The 19,011-nt window shown below is 42.3% G+C and overlaps 1 protein-coding gene across 6 annotated transcripts in view; it reads left to right on the forward strand.

Annotated features, from left to right (window-relative positions):
• Positions 1-6,990, forward strand: part of LOC121921811 (zinc finger protein 665-like) — a 34,338-nt gene extending 27,348 nt beyond the window's left edge. For 5 of the 6 annotated variants that reach the window (XM_042450387.1, XM_042450388.1, XM_042450389.1 and 2 more), the window contains one exon: positions 350-6,990. In XM_042450387.1, coding sequence (XP_042306321.1) covers positions 350-2,763 — 2,414 coding nt within the window. In that variant the 3' untranslated portion in view covers positions 2,764-6,990. The remainder of the gene's footprint in view (positions 1-349) is intronic. The other variant, XM_042450390.1, reaches the window with a different exon arrangement.
• Positions 6,991-19,011: the final 12,021 nt, after the last annotated feature.

Genomic DNA, 19,011 nt, shown 5'->3' on the forward strand with positions numbered 1-19,011 from the left:
AAACAACAATAACAACATGTTTTGAAATGCCCTCTATATATACTCCCAAGACAAATGTTTTTAGGTTATATCTTCCATTCCCCTGCTAATTACAGAGTTGGTGGCAAAATTTGCTTTGGATATCAAAGCCATTTTAAAAAATATGTTATCAGGATGGTTTACCAGAATAATGCTTTAAACTTGTTATACTTCTGTACCCCTGTAAATAGTCTCCAAAAGATGATCAGCTTTCCCAGATGGTTGGCTGATGTGGGAAGCAGGAGGCTGGGCTAAATGTTCTGCTGGTCCAATCCAACAGGGATCTTGCTTATGTTCTTATATCATGCATAATGTTTCCTCTTTGTTTCAGAAGGTGAAGATGGCTGGACGACTGACAATGAAGAGGAGCCATCCCAGGCAGAAGGTTTAGCTCCAGTCTATCGAAACAGGTTCCCAAGGTTTGGGCCTCCAGAAGACAAGATTTCCAATTCTGATGAGCAGGAAGAGACTTCTGAAGGTTTGCACCAAACAGAGAGAGAAAAGGAAAATAAACTACCAGAGAAAGCCGAAATGTCTGTCCTTTGGGAGGGAGATGAAACCCTTCATGAAGCTAGAACACTACAGAGCATCCAGAAAGAGAAGAGAAAAGATGTATGGAAGGTTGATGGATGGAACTTCAGGGAGAGGTCTGCCGTTATTAAATGTGAAACAAACAACATGTATAAATGCTCTGATGGTGGTCAGAGCTTCAGTGTGATTTCTCATAATGTAAATAATGGAGAAGAGAAGCCATACAGATGCTCAGAGTGTGGGAAGGCCTTTATTGCCAAAGCACACCTTATTATTCATCAAAGAATCCATACTGGAGAGAAGCCGTTTAAATGTTTGGCCTGTGGGAAGACTTTTGCTCAGCGTTCTAACCTTACCGTCCATCAAAGAATTCATACGGGAGCGAAGCCGTTCCAGTGTTCTGACTGCGGGAAGGGTTTCTGTTCTAGCACCAACCTTACCAAACATCAGAGCCTCCATGTTCAGGGGAACCCCTATACATGCTTAGATTGTGAGAAAACCTTCAAAATACAGTCTCATTTTATTGCTCATAAGAAGATGCATGCAAAGAAAAGAACACATAAATGTTCACACTGTGGTAAATGTTTCCCTGCTGCCTCACAGCTGATAATTCATCAGCGAATTCACACTGGAGAGAAACCTTTCAAATGCTTGGAATGTGGGAAAAGATTCATTCAGAATGCTCACCTTAGCGTTCATAAGCAAATTCACAAAAGAGTAAAGTCATTCAAGTGTTCCAGCTGTGGAGAAAGCTTTGGTTCAAGGGTGACTCTTATACAACATCAAAGAAGTCACAAAGGAGAGAATCCTTATCAGTGCTCTGAGTGTGGGAAAACCTTCAGAATGAATGCCCATCTCACTGCTCATAAGAGGAACCACATTGCGAGGAAATCAAATAAGTGCTCATACTGTGGAAAGTCTTTCTTTACTAAATCCTACCTTATCATCCACCAGAGGATCCACACTGGAGAGAGACCATATAAATGCCTGACCTGTGGGAAAGGCTTCAGCCAGAGTTCACACCTGAATGCCCACAAACGAACACACACGAGACAAAGTTACAGTTCTACCACAGACCCTATTAAACATCAAAGGATTCACAAAGAAGAGGACTCGTATATATGTACTGAGTGTGGGAAGAGCTTCAAAGTGCATTATCACCTTATTGCTCACAAAAGAATCCATGAAACAAAGAAGTCACATAAGTGTTCGTATTGTGGGAAAGCCTTCATTGCTAAATCGTACCTTATCGTCCATCTGAGAATTCACACTGGAGAAAGACCATTCAAATGCCTAACCTGTGGGAAGAGATTCATCCAGAGTGCACACCTTACAGTTCATGAAAGAACCCACACCAGAAAAAAGCCATTTCAGTGTTCAGACTGCGGGAAAAGCTTCCGAGTGAGGTCCCGCCTTATCTCACACAAAAGAATCCATGAAACAAAGAAACCGCAGAAACCCCATACGTGTTCCTACTGCAATAAATCTTTTGTTTTTAGATCTTACCTTATCATACATGAGAGGATGCACACAGGTGAGAGACCTTTCAAATGTTTTGTCTGTGGCAAAAGCTTTACTCAGAGGTCACACCTGAATGTTCATCAAAGAACTCATGTGAGAAAGAAGCCATTCCAGTGCTCTGAATGCGGGAAAAGCTTTCGAGTGAACTCTCAGCTTATTGCCCACAAAAAAATCCACGCAGAAAACGATCCAAATAATAATAAATGCTTGGACTGTGGAAAGACTTTCATTTCCAAATCATACCTTATCATCCATCAAAGAATCCACACAGGGGAGAGACCCTACAAATGTACAGTCTGCGGGAAATCCTTCAGCCAGAATTCTCATCTAACAGTCCATCAAAGAACCCACCAGGGAATGAAGTTGTTTCAGTGTGCTAACTGTGATGAAAATTTCACTTCTCAGCTGAAGCTTCTCAAGCATCAGAGAATCCATATGAAAGAGAACCAATTTCCATGCCTGGAGTGTGGGAAATCCTTTCTCACCAAGTCCCAGTTTGCGATACATCAGAGATGCCACACTGGGGAGAGGCCATATAAATGTTTGGATTGTGGGAAGGGATTCAGCCAGAGTTCAAACCTCATTAGGCACCAGAAGATTCACTCAGGGGACAATCCTTTTAAATGTTCAGACTGTGGGAAAAGCTTCTGTTCATCTGAGAATCTTATTAAGCATCAGAGAATCCACTCATAAATGAAGGAGATTCTGTTTGTGCTCACACACGTAAGGAAGGCTATCGAAGTATAATGACTTCTTCAGCAAATTACATTTTACCATGCATATGGAAAGGGGAAACTATACATGACGAAACATCCCAATGCTGCTTTGAGAGTTTCTGCCATCACTTGAGAATTAGCTACTCATCAGAGAACCCATGAAGGAGACAGTTGACAGAGATGCTCCAACACAACAAAACCTCCTACAGGAGCACAGAACGATCTCATGAAATATTTCACAGTCAAATCTTGAACCCACAGCACCTAGGACCTGAGAGGTGTCAGGGTGGTTCAGTTTGTAAATCTTCACTCACCTCTGATCAGGAGAGAAAACTAGAAGGAAAGCACTTAAACCAGCATGGATACCTCTTGAGAACAGGATGCCAGAAACAATTACAAGGAACTTCCTGGCCTCTAAAAATTTTCCAGGTCACTCAGACACAGAGACACAAACACACTGTTCTCCTGGGGTCAGAACTGCCTTTGCTTGTGTGTTGTGCTCTTCTTTTGCCACCTTGACAAAAGGTAGTGTCCAAACTCCTACACAGGTGGGAAACCTGCAACTCTTTGTTGGACTGCAATCCCTAGAATCCCTCACCCGGCATAGTGTTAAGGAGATCCTGGGAGTTAAAGGCGTCTGTGAATTGTAGTTTTTTTTAAAAAAAGGAAAAAACTTTTTCAGCTCTGGGAAACACAAGAACTTTGAGCCATGAAAATTGTCTCTCTAACCTAGGACTAGACTTATGGTTCGTCAATGTTTTGCTTTCTTAGGCAGAGAAAGGTCCTTCACATCATCTGCTGTCTGATCCCCCTTTTTTGTACCTGGTACCTTTAGTGCAGAAAGCATCTGTTGTACCAGTGAGTTCTGAAATTTTCCATGACAGCCATGAAAACCTATAACTTGCGTGCAAAAAAGAAAGATTTAATCAGATTATCCACCACTACCACCACCTCTGGAGACTCTACGCAGGAGAGAAGCCATATTAACACTTAGGCTGTGGCAAAAGCTCTAGTTTTAGTAACTAGGTGAGGACCTACACACCTAAGTGAAACCATCCCAGTGTTGTCCTTTACCTAGATGGGGAACCCTCGGTCCTCCACAGCCCTTTCATGCTCCATAACAATACCACTGCAATTCACTTTAACTGCCATGGCTCTACTCTTTGGGATCCTGGGACTGGTAGTTTCCGTGAGGTCTTCTGAATTCTCAACCTGAGAGCGCTAGCATTTCCCAGACCTAGAAATCCCCAAATTATCATTGCTGTTGCCATGACAGTTAAAATGGAATCATAGTATTATACCTGTGGATCATAAAAGGGACCCAGGTGTGTCCCCCCTCCAAGTGAAGGGTCTGTGGGAGTTACCAAGCATTAAAGGAGGTTTGGGAGTTATATTCTGGTGGACTATTAGATGTCATAAATTCCACACCAGACACAATTTGTATGCATCATAAGGAACTGAACACTTTGTTTAAGAAGAGAGATACATTTTTTGTATAAATATCAGTTGTCGGCTGTTAGCCTTTTGGATGTTCTCTAACCAGCACAAGATAATATTGGGGGTGAAAGTAGCTAATATTTTCATGATTTGGTGATGAGGAATATTTTTTTTTAATGATACATGCACATTTGTAGTAGCTGAGAGGACTGTTCCCAGACAAAGCTCACAGATGTGCTACTGGACTAGAGGATAAAGACTATAGGATGGTTTATTTCTCAGATGGTGAAGCTAATAGAGCTTCCTATTTCTACAATTGTTGATGGCAAATCCTTTCTTCTTTAGTCTTTAATAACACAGTTTTTGGTGCCGGTACCCTCTAACGGTCCCGATTTGGCAGGGAAAGTCCCAGTTATTCATCTGCCATCCCACTATTTCTAGCTGCTTTTAAAATGTCCCAGTTTCTCTTTCTCCTTCCCCTTTGTCCTCAGATTATTTCAGTTCCTGGAAGTTGAGTTCAAGATGCAAAAGTAATTAGCACTCATTTTTAGCTCAGCATAAGGAAAAGGAGGGGATCTGCTTGCCCAGTTGGCTCAGTCAAAAGCAAACAGCTGCAGCATTTCCTAGCTTGTCTGGGTTTTCTCATTAATAACATTTGCCTTGATTTGGGTGTTATGGTTGGTTACCTAGATTGCAACCCATTCGGTATGCACCCCTGCATGGAACATAGTGCATAGATGATGGAAGGGGGTCAAACAATTGCAAAACTGGTTGAAGAAAAAAATACAAGAAGACCGGGTATATAGGGAAACTATTATGGCTACTTCCAGGCCAAGAATATCATCTCAGATTGTAGCTTCACAGCTGACCCTTCCTTTTTTCCATGTGATACGCTGTCTGTTCCCATAGAATGGATATGGCGAAGGCTGGTGTTGCCTCTCTGAGAAAGCTTTCTGTACAGAGGTTCTTCTTCTTTTCTACACTTTGCATTTTAAGTGTCAGAATTTATATCCAGGTGGGGGGAACCCAAGATTGTGGGGAGTCTATGCTTTCCAAATGTGACAATACCATCTGGAGTTGGGTGGAATGACTAATAGATTGGATTATGTGCCTGGATATAAGGTCCGACTACCAATGTGACATGAAGGCCATGGATCCTGACTAAAGGTCAGCCCTTTATCTCAAAATGTGGAAGAGATTGCCTTAACCTTGCTTGGGAGATTCATCACCAGAGGATAGAAAGTGCCCGCTGTATTACCAAGTACAGTGGCCTCTCCACATTTGCTAGCATTTGCTAGGGGTGCAAGATCCCTGTGAAAGTGATGCAAATAAAGGCCACTATTTTTTTAATCAGAGAGAACATCTCTCTAGGAATCTCTAGGTCTTCCAGCGTGATTCTCTGAAGGATCTAAAGATTCCTAGAGAAAACATATTAATTAAATATGTGAATAATTAAACTCCCCAAAAAAGTTAAAGTGGTAAATGTGGAGGACCATGGAAGTATCTCTGAGTGTGTAAAAAATAAAATGGAAGCAAAGGTCTGGACTCTCCTGCCCATACAATGGGACATTTGTCCCACTGTGACTTGGCAGAATCCAACACAGTTCTACATAGAGTAGAACCACTGGAGTGAATGGGACTTGTTCATCACAACTGTATCTGCACTGCAGTTTGGCATCACTTTAACTGCTATGGTTCAGTGCTATGGAATGCTGGACAAAAGTACAAATCCCAGAATGTCATACCCTTGAGCCACGGCAGTTAAAGTGGTGTCACACTGCATTATTTCTACATTAGGTGGGAAGAAGGTTATATTAGACCCTGTGGGACAGTATTTCCCACGCAGAGTGTTAAAATGGCTTAATTACAGTTGGTTTAATCTTGTTTATTGATAGCTTCAAGGGTGAGGGTGACATTCATGGAGAAAACTATCAAAAGCTTTTCAAAGTACTAGGAGGAAGAGATCAAATTAGAAGAATGACATTGATAAGACCATAGTCTCAACATCAGCAAAAGAAACAGAATTCTAGAATGGGAAAAAATTTGACCAAGGTGTGGGTAAAAATTGTGCATCATATTTTAGGAGTACATTTTATTATCATATGTATTAATTTGGAAGAAGCTTGTTACAAAGAGTTACATCTATGACTTATCCTGTAATGGGAAACATACCAAATCTGTTTGTGTGTGTGTGTGTTTATCATTATGTTAGAAACATAGCATAGCATAGACTCAGCTATGGAAATCTTTGTGTGATTCCATTCTAAGAAAGTACAGGAAAAAGTCAAAAGAACCAAGGAAATCCTATTTGGAAAATAAATATTTCCCCTCATTGATCTGTTGTTGTTTTTCTACCTAGATTTGCAAGGAAATATTTGGGGGGAAATAAAAATAGACTCTTTTACATGTCAGGCAATGTACTATGTACATAATGATACTCTCAGAATGGATGGAGAAACGCTGAGACTGTGCCAGTCTTTTAAAAATAACTGGTTTATGTCCAAGTGTAGAAAGTGTTGTTGTTGTTTTTTAAACTGATGTATTGAATTTCAGATGAACCTTACTTCTTGCCCTCCAGTGAAGAAAGGAGAATGTACAGCTGGGGCTCTTTTTTTATTCAACATATTGCCCGCAAGAAAATCCACGCAAGTTAGAAGAGTTGATACGAGTTTGCCAAATGAAAACGAACTAGAGCGTCTTTTTTCATTTCTTGCAAGAAATGTAGTAGATGTATAGCTGTGTAAAATAAAGATATGGGTTTTGCTGAGGTATCCTTATGTGAGAATGCTTTTCTGTTCTTGTACAGTCCCTTTCAATCTGAAGTCGAAGGCTTTCACAGCCGGCATCCATAGTTTTTTGTGGATTTTTTGGGCTGTGAGGCCATGTTCTAGAAGAGTTTCTTCCTGACGTTTCGCCAGCAACTGTGGCTGGCACCTTCAGAGAATGCTGGCATGGAAGAGAGTGGGGTATACATACTGTTGGTTGAGAGGATGTGATTTGTATGTTGATCTTTGTATTGTTCTGTTGTTGAATGGCAAGGCCTCAGGGTGTCCATTTACTTAATGATCCATTGTCTGCCCTGGGTGGTTTCCGTGCTCTTGGGTAAGTTTAAGCTGTTTTCCAAGACCAAGGCTGCATCTGCCCTGCAGAAATAATCGAGGTTGACACCACTTTAACTGCCATGGCTCAGTTCTGTGGAATCCTGGGAACTGTAGTTTTGTCAGATATTTCGCCATCTCTGTCAGAGCTTTGGTGCCCCAACAAACTACAAATCCCAGAATTCCATAGAATTGAGCCACGGTGGTTAAAATGGTGTCTAACTGGACCATTTCTGCAGTGCAGATGCAGCCCAAGACAAAGGAAATCCCTCCCAAGCGTTGCTTATACAGTGGTTCCCAAACTCTGGTACCCCAGATGTTTTGGACTTTATCTCCCATAATTCCTGAACGTCATCCAAGGTGGCTAGGACTTCTGGGAAATGAAGTCCAAAACACCTGGAGGGACAGAGTTTGGGAACCTCTGCAGGTTAAGCCCTATGGAAGCAATGTGATGATGCTCACACATTTGGGAGGGGTGTCGCTTCTTGCCTTCTATCTCCCCAACACTGAAAGAAGGAAGATACCTTTCGGCAGGAGAGAGAGGTGTTCCTTATCAGCACCAGGCTTAGTAGAATCACCCTGGTGGCTGCTTTTCCATACACTTTTAGGTGGAAGGCCTCTTTACTGAGCAATTTCTGCAAGCCGTTGCTGCAAAGAAACAGTTAAATGTCAGCTTTAAAACAAATGATACAGATTGAGTCTCTGTTATCCGGAAATCTGAGATATTAAAAAACAAAACCAACAATGTCCAGATGAGTGGCTGAGATAGTAGCACTTTTGTTTCCTGATGGGCCACTTACTTTAGAGCTTTACCTTTATATTGTGTTAATTTGAATAATAATAATAATAATAATAATAATAATAATATGCATCTGAGGAAGTAGACTGAAGTCTTGGAAAGCTCATGCTGCCAGCTTGTTTGTTTCAGTTAGTCTCAAAGATGCTACAAGAGCTCTCTATGTACACGGCATGGATATGAATCGTATCAACCTTGTAGCACCTTTGAGACTAACTGAAAGAAAGAAGTTGGCAGCGTGAGCTTTCCTAGACTTCAGCCTAATTCCTGAGATGCATTTAGTGGAGTGGACACCAGGGACAGACATATATATGCCATAGATATGTGAGAATTCAATTCAAAGTCAAATTCTGGGCCTCACAACAAACTCCAACTCCCAGAATTCCATAGAGTTAAAGGGGTGCCAAACCAAGTTATTTCTCCAGTGTGGATGCAGCCTATGTGTGTTTTAATTAGGTAATTATGCAAGAGCAACGAGTAACATATATAAACATATACATTACAAAGGCTACACAGAACAACAGGAAACACAAACATTACAAAATGCATATATAAAGGTCCAAAAAGAGACTTCCTGCTTTCTTATTAGATGCATTAACTGCAGCCAGGTAAGGGTTACAACCATAGAAAGTGGGTGTGGAATCCTAGATAGGCCAACAGGAAATAGCGTCAGGTGCGAAGGGGAAGTGGGCGCGGCATCAGGGGCCACGCGGCGTACTGACTGCGTGCGTCCTGATTGGCTGCAGCCGCCAGCCAATTGTGGCCCCGCTAGAGGGGAAATGGCGCCTGGCAGCTCAGCAACCAACCAATCCACGTCGGAGGTGGGGGACTATGGTTATTAGCAAACTCGGGTACCGCCCCTAGAAGCCCATTGGTCGCCTGGGCTCGGGGGCGTCCAATCAGATAAAAAGACCGGCCGGTTCGCGTTTAAAACCAACCAATAGAAAAGCGGTCTGGTCTTCCTGCGGTTTTAAACGCTCGCGCTGGGCCCGAGTGACGTAACTCTTCATGTTTGTCCCGCTTTCGTGGTCTCCTAGCAACGGGCGCTCGGCCCTGCGGCGCTGCTTGGGAAACCCCGGGGGCTAACGGTTTCTCTTCTCTGCCCATTAGTAAGGCAAGGGGCCCCGGGGGCCTAGTTTGCTGAGCTGTGAGTGGAGGAGTGCCCTGGGTTGGTCCTGGGATCCACGTTGTTCGCCTGAGTTGGAGGGAGAGGGAGGGGGAGGCCCAGGACTTTTATTTTGCCAAGAAAGAAATCAGTCAGCTAAGGGACTTTATAATAATAACAACAACAACAACAATTCTCTTCTTCCTTTTCTTTCTAAGGTCCTAGAACGGGTCGTTTATTCTCGCTGTATTAAGTTTCTTGAAGCCAACTCTATCCTGGGTCCTTTCCAGTCTGGCTTCCGCCCACGGCACTCTACAGAGACAGCCCTCACCAAGATCTCAAACGATCTCTTGTGGGCCAAGGCAAACGGCCTCTACTCTATTCTCATTCTTCTTCATTTGTCTGCGGCCTTTGACACTGTTGATCACTGTCTCCTGGTTGATTTACTTCTGACCTTGGGTTTTCCGACTCTGCTCTCAACTGGTTTAAATCTTACTTGTCAGATAGATCTTTTGCAGTGGTCACGGGTGGTCAGACTTTGTCCTCTGTTCCCCTATCTGTTGGAGTTCCCCAGGGCTCTGTCTTGGGTCCCCTTCTGTTCTCTCTATACACACTGTCTCTAGGTAAACTCATCAGTTCTTTTGGTTTCTCCTATCATCTGTACGCCGACGACACTCAGCTGTATCTCTCCACCCCTGACCTTTCAACGGGGCTTGAACAGCAAGTTTCTTCTTGTCTGACTGCCATCTCTCAGTGGATGCGGCTTCAGTGCTTGAAGCTCAACATGTTTAAGACTGAGCTTCTCGTCTTTCCACCTAAACCCACCCTTCATTATTCCTTTTCTGTTTCTGTCGATGACACTTCTATTCAACTGGTTCATCAAGCCCGCAGTCTTGGCTTCATTTTTGACTCTTCCCTGTCATTTATTCCCCAGATCCAGGCCACCGCAAAGACCTGTAGATTCTTTCTCCACAACATTGCCAAGATCCGTCCATTCCTCTCAATCTCTACTGTCAAGACTCTAGTCCATGCCCTAGTGGTTTCGCGACTAGATTATTGTAACCTCCTTCTCACAGGGCTTCCTCTTTCACACCTCCATCCTTTAATCTCTTTCCAGTAGTCAGCTGCCCGTATTGTCACATCCGCTCGCCGCTTTGACCATGTTTCTCCTCTTTTATCCTCCCTTCATTGGCTCCCCTTCCCCTTCCGCATCCGGTACAAGCTTTTGTTACTGACTTTCAAAGCCCTCCATGGATTGGCCCCTCCTTACTTATCTGACCTTCTTTCTCCTTACATTCCTACTCGCACCCTCCGCTCTGGTAGTCAGGGTCTCCTGTCACAATGTAGGACTACCACTGCCCCCTCCCGAATTCGTCCCTTCTCGCTTGCTGCCCCTTACTCCTGGAACCTTCTTCCCCCACATGCACACCTCATCACTTCTCTACCCAGTTTCAAAACTGAATTAAAGACTATATTGTTTAGAGAAGCATTCCCAGAGGTGAGCCCCTCTCTGACCCAGGAAGCCTCCTTCTAACCATCCATCAATAAGCCAAGCCCTTCCTCCAGTCCATCTGCCTTGGTCCAGGCCTCGGAGGTGGAAAAGATCTGCTGGACCTGATCCTATTCCCCACCACCACTCCCTTCTCCTTTTGTGTCGTGTCTTTTAGATTGTAAGCCTGAGGGCAGGGAACCGTCTGACTAAAAAATTGATGTACAGCGCTGTGTAAACTTACAGCGCTTTATAAATAAAGGTTAATAATAATAATAATAATAATTCAAAGACCCAGCTGTGTGAGTCTAGACTAGAGCAGATGGTCAGGCCTGGTTGTGGCCCAGGGCACTGCTAGTCACCCTGCAAGGGGTGTATTGGGGAGAAATCTCTGTGTGTGGATGATGGCTGTGGTGTGTCTGTGTTGTTGCATGCTTGCCAGTTGTTCAGGACTCATGTCACACTCTCTCAGCCTCACAGAAATGGGGATTAAAAATGGGGTTTTTCTTGGCAAGATTTCCCTTTGCCATCTTTCTGTGAGGCTGAGACAGTGTGACATGCCCAAGGTCACCCTCTGGATGTCATAGCTGAGTTTGCATTCAAACCCTGATCTCCAGAGTCAGGATTCAGTGCTCAAACCATACATGACACTGGTTGTCATACACAAAATTTACAGGGAAAAATGATGGCGGCAGAAGAGTTACAGGCCTATATCCCTTGGAAAACAGTGAAAAGGTCATTGTTTGCCTATTTCTGGATCCTATTCCCTTGGATATCAAGCCTACAAATGTGGAAGGCTGACTGGATTGATCATATATTATGGAATGTAGCTAATAAGAAAACATGTTGAACCCTGTATTAAATTACTTGAATATCATTGTCGATCTGATTAAACTGGACATCAGTATTAGTGAAGCCTGTAATTTTTATTACTTGACAGGTAGTTGGCCACTGCTTGCTCTCTCTCCTATTTGTCAAGTGACCCACAGCAACCTACCATTGTCATTCTGAGAGAGCAAGATTCTCATTCCTTTGCTGCTGCCCTTGAGCTCTGAAGATTTCTGGGTTCCAATACTGAAGTTCTTCGGAAAATGTATGGTAATAGGAAACGGAAGATTGATCAAGAACACCGAGTATTTGATCCAGAATGGACAACTAAATACTTGTTCAAGAGGCAAAATATTATGCCTTATATGCCGAGAAGTGATAGCCGTCCCAAAAGAATATAATCTTCCTCGACATTTTGAAACAAAACATCCTGACTTGAGCAAATCGAACACTAAAGAAAAACAATTTAAATCATCCAAATTGTTGGGAAATCTCAGTGGACAGCAATGTCTTTTTGAGAAAGTAAATGCAGAAAATGAAGCAGCTAGAAAGGTTAACTTTGAGATTTCCAAGGAAATTGCTGCTGCTGGGAAATCTTTTTCTGAAGGAGAATTCATAAAGAAGTGTATGAAAATTGCAGTTTCTGGGTTATGTCCTGAAAAAAAAAAATATTTGACAGTATAAGTTTGTACTGTATGACTGTGCAATGAAGAGTGACTGATATATCCAGCAATCTTACTGATCGGTTACATCAGAAGGCAACTCAATTCAGCTATTATTTTTTAGCAGTGGATGACAGCACTGGTTTGACTGGTACTGCACAACTTTTGATTTTCATTTGGGGTGTTGCTGACAACTTCGAAATAATTGAGGAACTGGCTGGTTTGTACTCCATGCGAAGTCAAACTATTGGAAGAGAAATCGCTAAGCAAGTGACACGTGTGTAACTGAAAGGTTATGCATAAAATATGAAAACTTAGTGGCCATTTGCACTGATGGTGCTCCATCTATGTGCGGGAAAAACCTCGGTGCAGTTACTCTTGTTGAAGAGATGGCTGGTAAACAACTGACCAAGTATCATTGCATTGTACATTGGCAAGTCTTACGCAGCAAAGTTTTGAATTTTGAACATGTAATGACAGTGGTACTTAAGATTGTAAATTATATTCGTTGAAGGGGACTGAAACATAGGACTTTCTGTGCATTTCTTGAAGAGACTGGTTCTACCTGCAACGACTTAATCTACCACATGGAAGTTCATTGGTTGAGCTGTGGAAGAGTATTGCAGCATTTTGTTGCTCTCAAGGAAGAAATCATTCAATTCTTAGAGAACAAGCCCAAAGAATTTACAGAGCTGCACAATGAAGATTGGAACAGTGACCTGTATTTCTTATGTGACATCACAGGTCATCTCAATGATTTGAATGTACAGCTCCAAGGAAAACATCAATTAATCTTTCAGACTACTACAGTACAGCAGTAAATGCTTTTAAGATGAAACTGCAGCTATTCAAAAGCCAACTATCAAAAGGTGAAATGTGCCATTTCCCTTATTGTTTGAAACACATTCCATTGTGTAAACATGCAGAGTTGGGAGAAAAATATTCTAATGATATTGAACTCGTGATTCAGGAATTTGACTGAAGATTGACACTATCAAAGGAAGATGAGATTAAATTTCAGCTAATTGAAGATCCTTTCTCAGTGGATGCACAGGAAATCCCTGTGCATTTACAGCTAGAGGTAATTGAACTTCAGTCTTCCACAGTTTATTGGGCTAAACATAGAGAAAGCAGTCTTCAAGAGCTCTACAGAAGTTTGGACCCGAGGAAGTTTGGAAATATACGAGATGCTGCTTTGCAGGTCTTCAGCATATTCGGGAATACATACATATGTGAACAAGCCTTCTCCATTATGAACTCGAATAAAAACAAGCTGCAGTCAACTCTAACTGATTTACACTTGGAAGATATTTTGAAAACATCACTTTCAAACATGATTCCAGAGTATGATAAGCTGGTCGCTGACAAGATATGTGTTATATCCCATTGTAAATAAGTGTATTAAAATTGTTACTGGTAGTATTATGTTGCCACTTCTTGTGCAAGAGTAAAATTGGGCTGCAGTTTGGGTCCACACAGACATGGCAGTATTTTTATATAAATATAATCTATATATTGTTAAAGTATTTTCAAGCCATGGATGTATGAATCCATGGATATGGAGAACTGAGTGTACTATGACAAAATGCGTTTTCTGGAGTATTTGTTCTTAAACTACTGCTGACTAGGAAAGAAAAAGAAAAAACACCTTTTAATAAACAATCTTCAGAAGACAGAAGAAAATTATATCAATAATTTGGATGTAACACTCTTTCTTTCTTTCTTCATCCCCTTGCCTTTGCCCTCCTCCTCCTCCTCTGCCTGGATCTGCCTTCATCCCCTTGCCTTTGACCTCCTCCTCCTCCTCTGCCTGGATCTGCCTTCATCCCCTTGCCTTTGACCTCCTCCTCCTCCTCTGCCTGGATCTGCCTTCATCCCCTTGCCTTTGACCTCCTCCTCCTCTGCCTCCGCTGCTGTGACTGCAACAATCGAATCTCTCCATGGCATTTTCATGTTAGTGTGAATGTGAATCTGGGATAAAATGCCATGGAGAGATTTGATTGTGGCAAATCAAAGGCCATAGAGATATTTGATTGTGACAAACCCATGAAATAAAGTGGGTACTGAATGGGGCCTTAGTTTTGTCTTTTATATTTTATTACTGATCTAATTGTCCCATTTCATCTATGTTTCTTGGATTGTTTTATTGTGTGCAAAAGCATGGTCAGCTAATGTAAATAAACTTGAAACTTGTAACTCTCTGTTGTTTTTTATTATTAATATGGTTTCAAGATAAGTAAAAATCTTAATTACTGGGTCTACTTGATTTTAACAATACCCTGTTTTATAGTATAGCTGTAAGGGAGGAAAGAAGGAAGCAAAGAAGTGAAGAATTGCAGATGGAGAGAAGAAAGAAGGGAGGGAGGGAAAGAAGGGACGAAGGGCGGGAGAAAGTAAAAAGAAAGAAGGGAGGGTGTCCTATATTTCACCCAAATGTCCTACACGCCAACAAAAACTATTGGCAGTCCGGACGACCTTAACCGATATTAATTGTGGCCCCTACTTCCTTCCAAGTTGGGCATCCCTGTTCATTAGTAGGAACCTCCTGACAGTAAGGGCTGTTTGACAGTGAACCAAACTCCCTCGGAGTGTAGTGGAGTCTCCTTCCTTGGAGGTCTTTAAACAGAGGCTGGATGGCCATCTCTTGGAGGTGCTTTGATTGTGAGTTCCTGCATGGCAGAAGGAGGTTGGACTGGATGGCCCTTGCGGTCTCTTCCAACTCTTGGATTTAGAACGATCAAAGAGAGAGCTCCAGTTTCTCATCAAATTACAAATGTTAGGATTCCACAAAATCTCCAACAGTGATAGCGGTATGAAAGTGCTATAACTGTGTAGTGTGAAAGTGTGAAAGGGCGAAAGGGCCCCAGCTTTTGAAGCTACAAAGATGTGTGGAACTGCCAATTGTGGCTTGGCTGCAATCATGGCTCATTTCCTGAAGAGGGTGAAGGAAGTCCACCTTTGCTGTGTAATGATCATGTGTGTGTGTGTGTGTGTGTGTGTGTGTGTGTGTATGTGTGTGTGTTTCAACACAACCTGCCTCTCACAAATAATTTCATAGCAAGAGCATTTTTACAACAGCATTTACATTGCTATACCTCTTAATAGTGAACTCAGCACTCTCTAAGCGGTTTACAATCTGTAAGCCAATTGCCCCCCAAAAGCTGAGTACTCATTTGACCAACCTACGAAAGGACAGAAGGCTGAGTCAACCTTGGAGCCCCTGGGATCGAAGTCACAACCCTGTGGCTGCAGTTCCAGCATTTAATCATTGTGCCACTGTTTTCATTTAATTTTTATGTATTTTATTTAGAAATGTTTATTCATGTTGATTCTCAAGGCAGTTGACAACAATATGAACATAAAGCACCGACAGAAAATGAGATAGGTCACATATAGCATCCACGGAAAACCAGATGTGGATTTGATTTTCAAGGGCTGAGAACCAGAAAACAAAGGCACCATGACACCATTTGTCTCCTGATGTAAAGCCTTCTTTATATATTACACTCAAATAAAAATGGTCTAATAAGAGGAGCATGGTCTTTCACAGCAGACCCATGCCTTTGGAATTCCCTGTCTAAGGTAAGGTTGCTGACACCATCATTGTCAGTCTTCAAGTGATACCTGAAGACCTCTTATTCCAGTGAGCATTATCTTAATTTCTATGGGGCTGTCATTTTAAAACATTTCATTCCTGATGATAATCAATGGGTGGAGTTGACAGGAATGTTTTAAGATTATGAACATGGTGGTTATTACACTTTGTGATTTCAGAAGATAGTACCCTGAAAGTTAGGCTAGAAATCGGGAAGAAACCATTGTCTGCTAATGCCAGATCAATTTGGGTAAATGAGTTCTTCAGGGCACAAAGCAATCCTAGAAAAATGGTCAGATGACATAAGCGAGTTGCACAAAGGGTTTTTCCCAGCTGCAAGGCTTGAGGACAGTTTAGCCTCTTCATTGCAGCTTACCCATCTTGAATCCCATTTTGGGAGAAAGGCAGGAAATAAACCCTTGAAATAAATAAAACAAATAAATAGCCTCTGTGCATCCACACATTCAAGCCCAAACCAGAGGAGGAGGAGGAGGAGGAAGTGCTTCTATCAAAGGGTCTCTTCTGGAAGCATACAAATAAAATAAATAAAATAAATACGATGCCTCAGTTTGTCCTCATGCTGTACTGCCTTATAAAGTGTCTTGAGCCAGAGCAACTAACTCTCCTGTGGACTGGATCAGTCTTGTTGGTCATTTACATCAGCCATTGGAAGAATTGGGAATTTACCACACTAGTCTGCTGTCCTGCCACAATTGCGCTAGTTTAAGAACAGAAGCATATCGGTGGATATGGAAGGCAGACTGTATTTCTAATTCAGCACTGTAACTTTAACTTTTTTAAAATTAAATTTTAAAACTGTCTAAATCTTGGGGCCTCTCCTTTCTCCTCATATTGAGCCTCTCCCCACTCATGCCATCCCTTCAACGTATTAAAGAGACACAGGTGAACACTAGAACCTGTTTCTGCCCAAAGGCAGTTGTTTAGGGATCAGTGGGGTCACCCCCAACTTGAAGTGTCACCTGGTGTGGCCCACACCCCTCTTGTGACATTCCTGTTGCCAACACTTTTCAAGACTGGGCTCTCACCCTGAGATTTCTTCCTCTAACCGTGAGAAGCGCATCCTGGTCTTGAGACTGAGGGCCAGGATCTGAGGTCTAGGACCCTTATTGCAAGTCCAGGACATTCAGGATGCCTGCCCACATTTCTCATTCTGGTTTTCTCCCTTCATACTTCATCTGGCTGGACAGCAAACATTTCCACTCTTTCAGGAGAAGGTCTTGAACGCAGCCCTGGGTTCAGTTTGCCACCTGTTATTGAGACACAAGAACTGAGTAAATATTTTATCCTTGACATCTTTTGGCATTTTCAATGCTAGGCAAAAATTAATGTGTCACAAGAGAAGGTTTTTTTTTAAATTTATGTTTTATTGGTTTCATATAAAATAATACAGATGTAACAGGTAACGGTTTAACAGATCAAACATAATAAAGTCATAAACAAAATGAGGCAACATCTGCATTGCAGAAATAATGCAGTCTGAAACAACGTTAACTTCCTTGGATCAATGCTATGGAAGTCTGGAATTTGTAGGGTTTTTTTTTTTACCTTAAAACTTATTATTTATTATCAGTTTCATTCAATTAGAATATTCACATAATTCCAGTGAAGATGGCGGAGCGGTAATCGCTAATTTTCTGTCTTCCAGTTCTTAGTGATATCTATCGTAGCAGCAGCAAGTAAAAGACAGTTCAGAATCCAAGACAGGGAGCAATATTTCGGTGTGTAATGTCTGAGATCATAGAAATTTAATTCAAAGTGAAAGCTTCAAGGGATCCTGGTATTAAATTAATTAATTCAATTCATTAATTAAAAACTGTAGTCTTCAGTGTCACTTTCCCCCAAACAGTCCTGATTTAAAAATATATATATATCTTAAATGTTGAACTATGTACAAGGGAAGGCTGCAACCTACTGAAAGGGTGAACAGACACACTGGAGGCTCCCAAATGAAGCGTAGTTGTTTTTTTAAAGGCAGTACAAAGGTGGCTCCTGGGATCCCGTGAACCACACTTTCAGTCCCTTATGAAACCAGAAGCCATTGGACTGTCACATGTTATGTTTGTGAAAAGTAACTTGGAGGGAAATAGGGTGCAGGGCAGTGTGCCTTCTTTTAGCAAACGAATGCACTCCCCGAGAAACTGCAGGAGGCACTGTTCTGTTTTTCTTTTCTTTTTTTAACTGCAATAAGGAGGCTCTTCAAAGACCTAATGAGCCACATCTTAATAATAATAAATAATAATAAAAATTTGATTTGTATACCGCCCTTCCTGTGATCAGGGCGGTTCACAACAAATCAAAACAATACAATACATCAACATAGCAAATCAAAATAACAACAGTACAAATACAATAAAACTGTTAAAACCAATATTAAAATCCCGTCAACCAGCCATCACTGCTGTCAGAGGGGGGAAGACTAGCTGGAGCTTGTGTCGGGGAATGCTAGTTGGAACAGGAAGGTTTTTAATTCCTTCCTGAACTGGGCCAGGGAGCTGGCTGAGCGGAGCTCTATGGGCAGCGTATTCCAGAGGGTCAGGGCGAAGATGGAATATGACCTCCTTGTTGTGGAGGCTAATCTAGCCCCCGGGACCCTCAGTAATTGCTGCCCAGATGTTCTGAGGGTGCGGAGCGGAATATATGGGGAGAGGCGGTCCTCAAGGTATCCTGGGCCCAAGCCATGTAGGGCTTTATAGGTTATAACCAACACCTTGTATTGCGCCCGGAAGCGAATGGGCAGCCAATGCAGATCTTTAAGTACAGGTGTAATATGACTGGCCCTGGAAGTACCAGTGACCAGTCTGGCTGCCATATTCTGTACCATCTGTAGCTTCCGGGTGTGGAAGAAGGGTTGCCCCATGTAGAGCGCCTTGCAGAAATCCAATCGAGAGGTTACCAGAACATGTACTACTGTTTCAAGGTCCCTCTGGGCCAGGTATGGACGCAGCTGGCGAATAAGCCGAAGCTGATAACAGGTGCTCTTGACCGTCGCATTCACCTGAGCTGTAAGATGAAGCGACGAATCAAGAAGCACCCCCAGACTGCGTACAGAGTCCTTCACAGGAAGCGTGATCCCATTCAGGACAGGTGGAACCACCGCCATTCCTGGACCAGGGGAACCTATCTTAGATCTACAAATTCCTGTTCTGTGATTTTGGTCTTTGACAAACATGGGGGCTGTATAGACCAGCCATTAA

Source organism: Sceloporus undulatus, chromosome 2 (assembly GCF_019175285.1).
Source record: "Sceloporus undulatus isolate JIND9_A2432 ecotype Alabama chromosome 2, SceUnd_v1.1, whole genome shotgun sequence".
Taxonomy (NCBI): Eukaryota; Metazoa; Chordata; class Lepidosauria; order Squamata; family Phrynosomatidae; genus Sceloporus; species Sceloporus undulatus.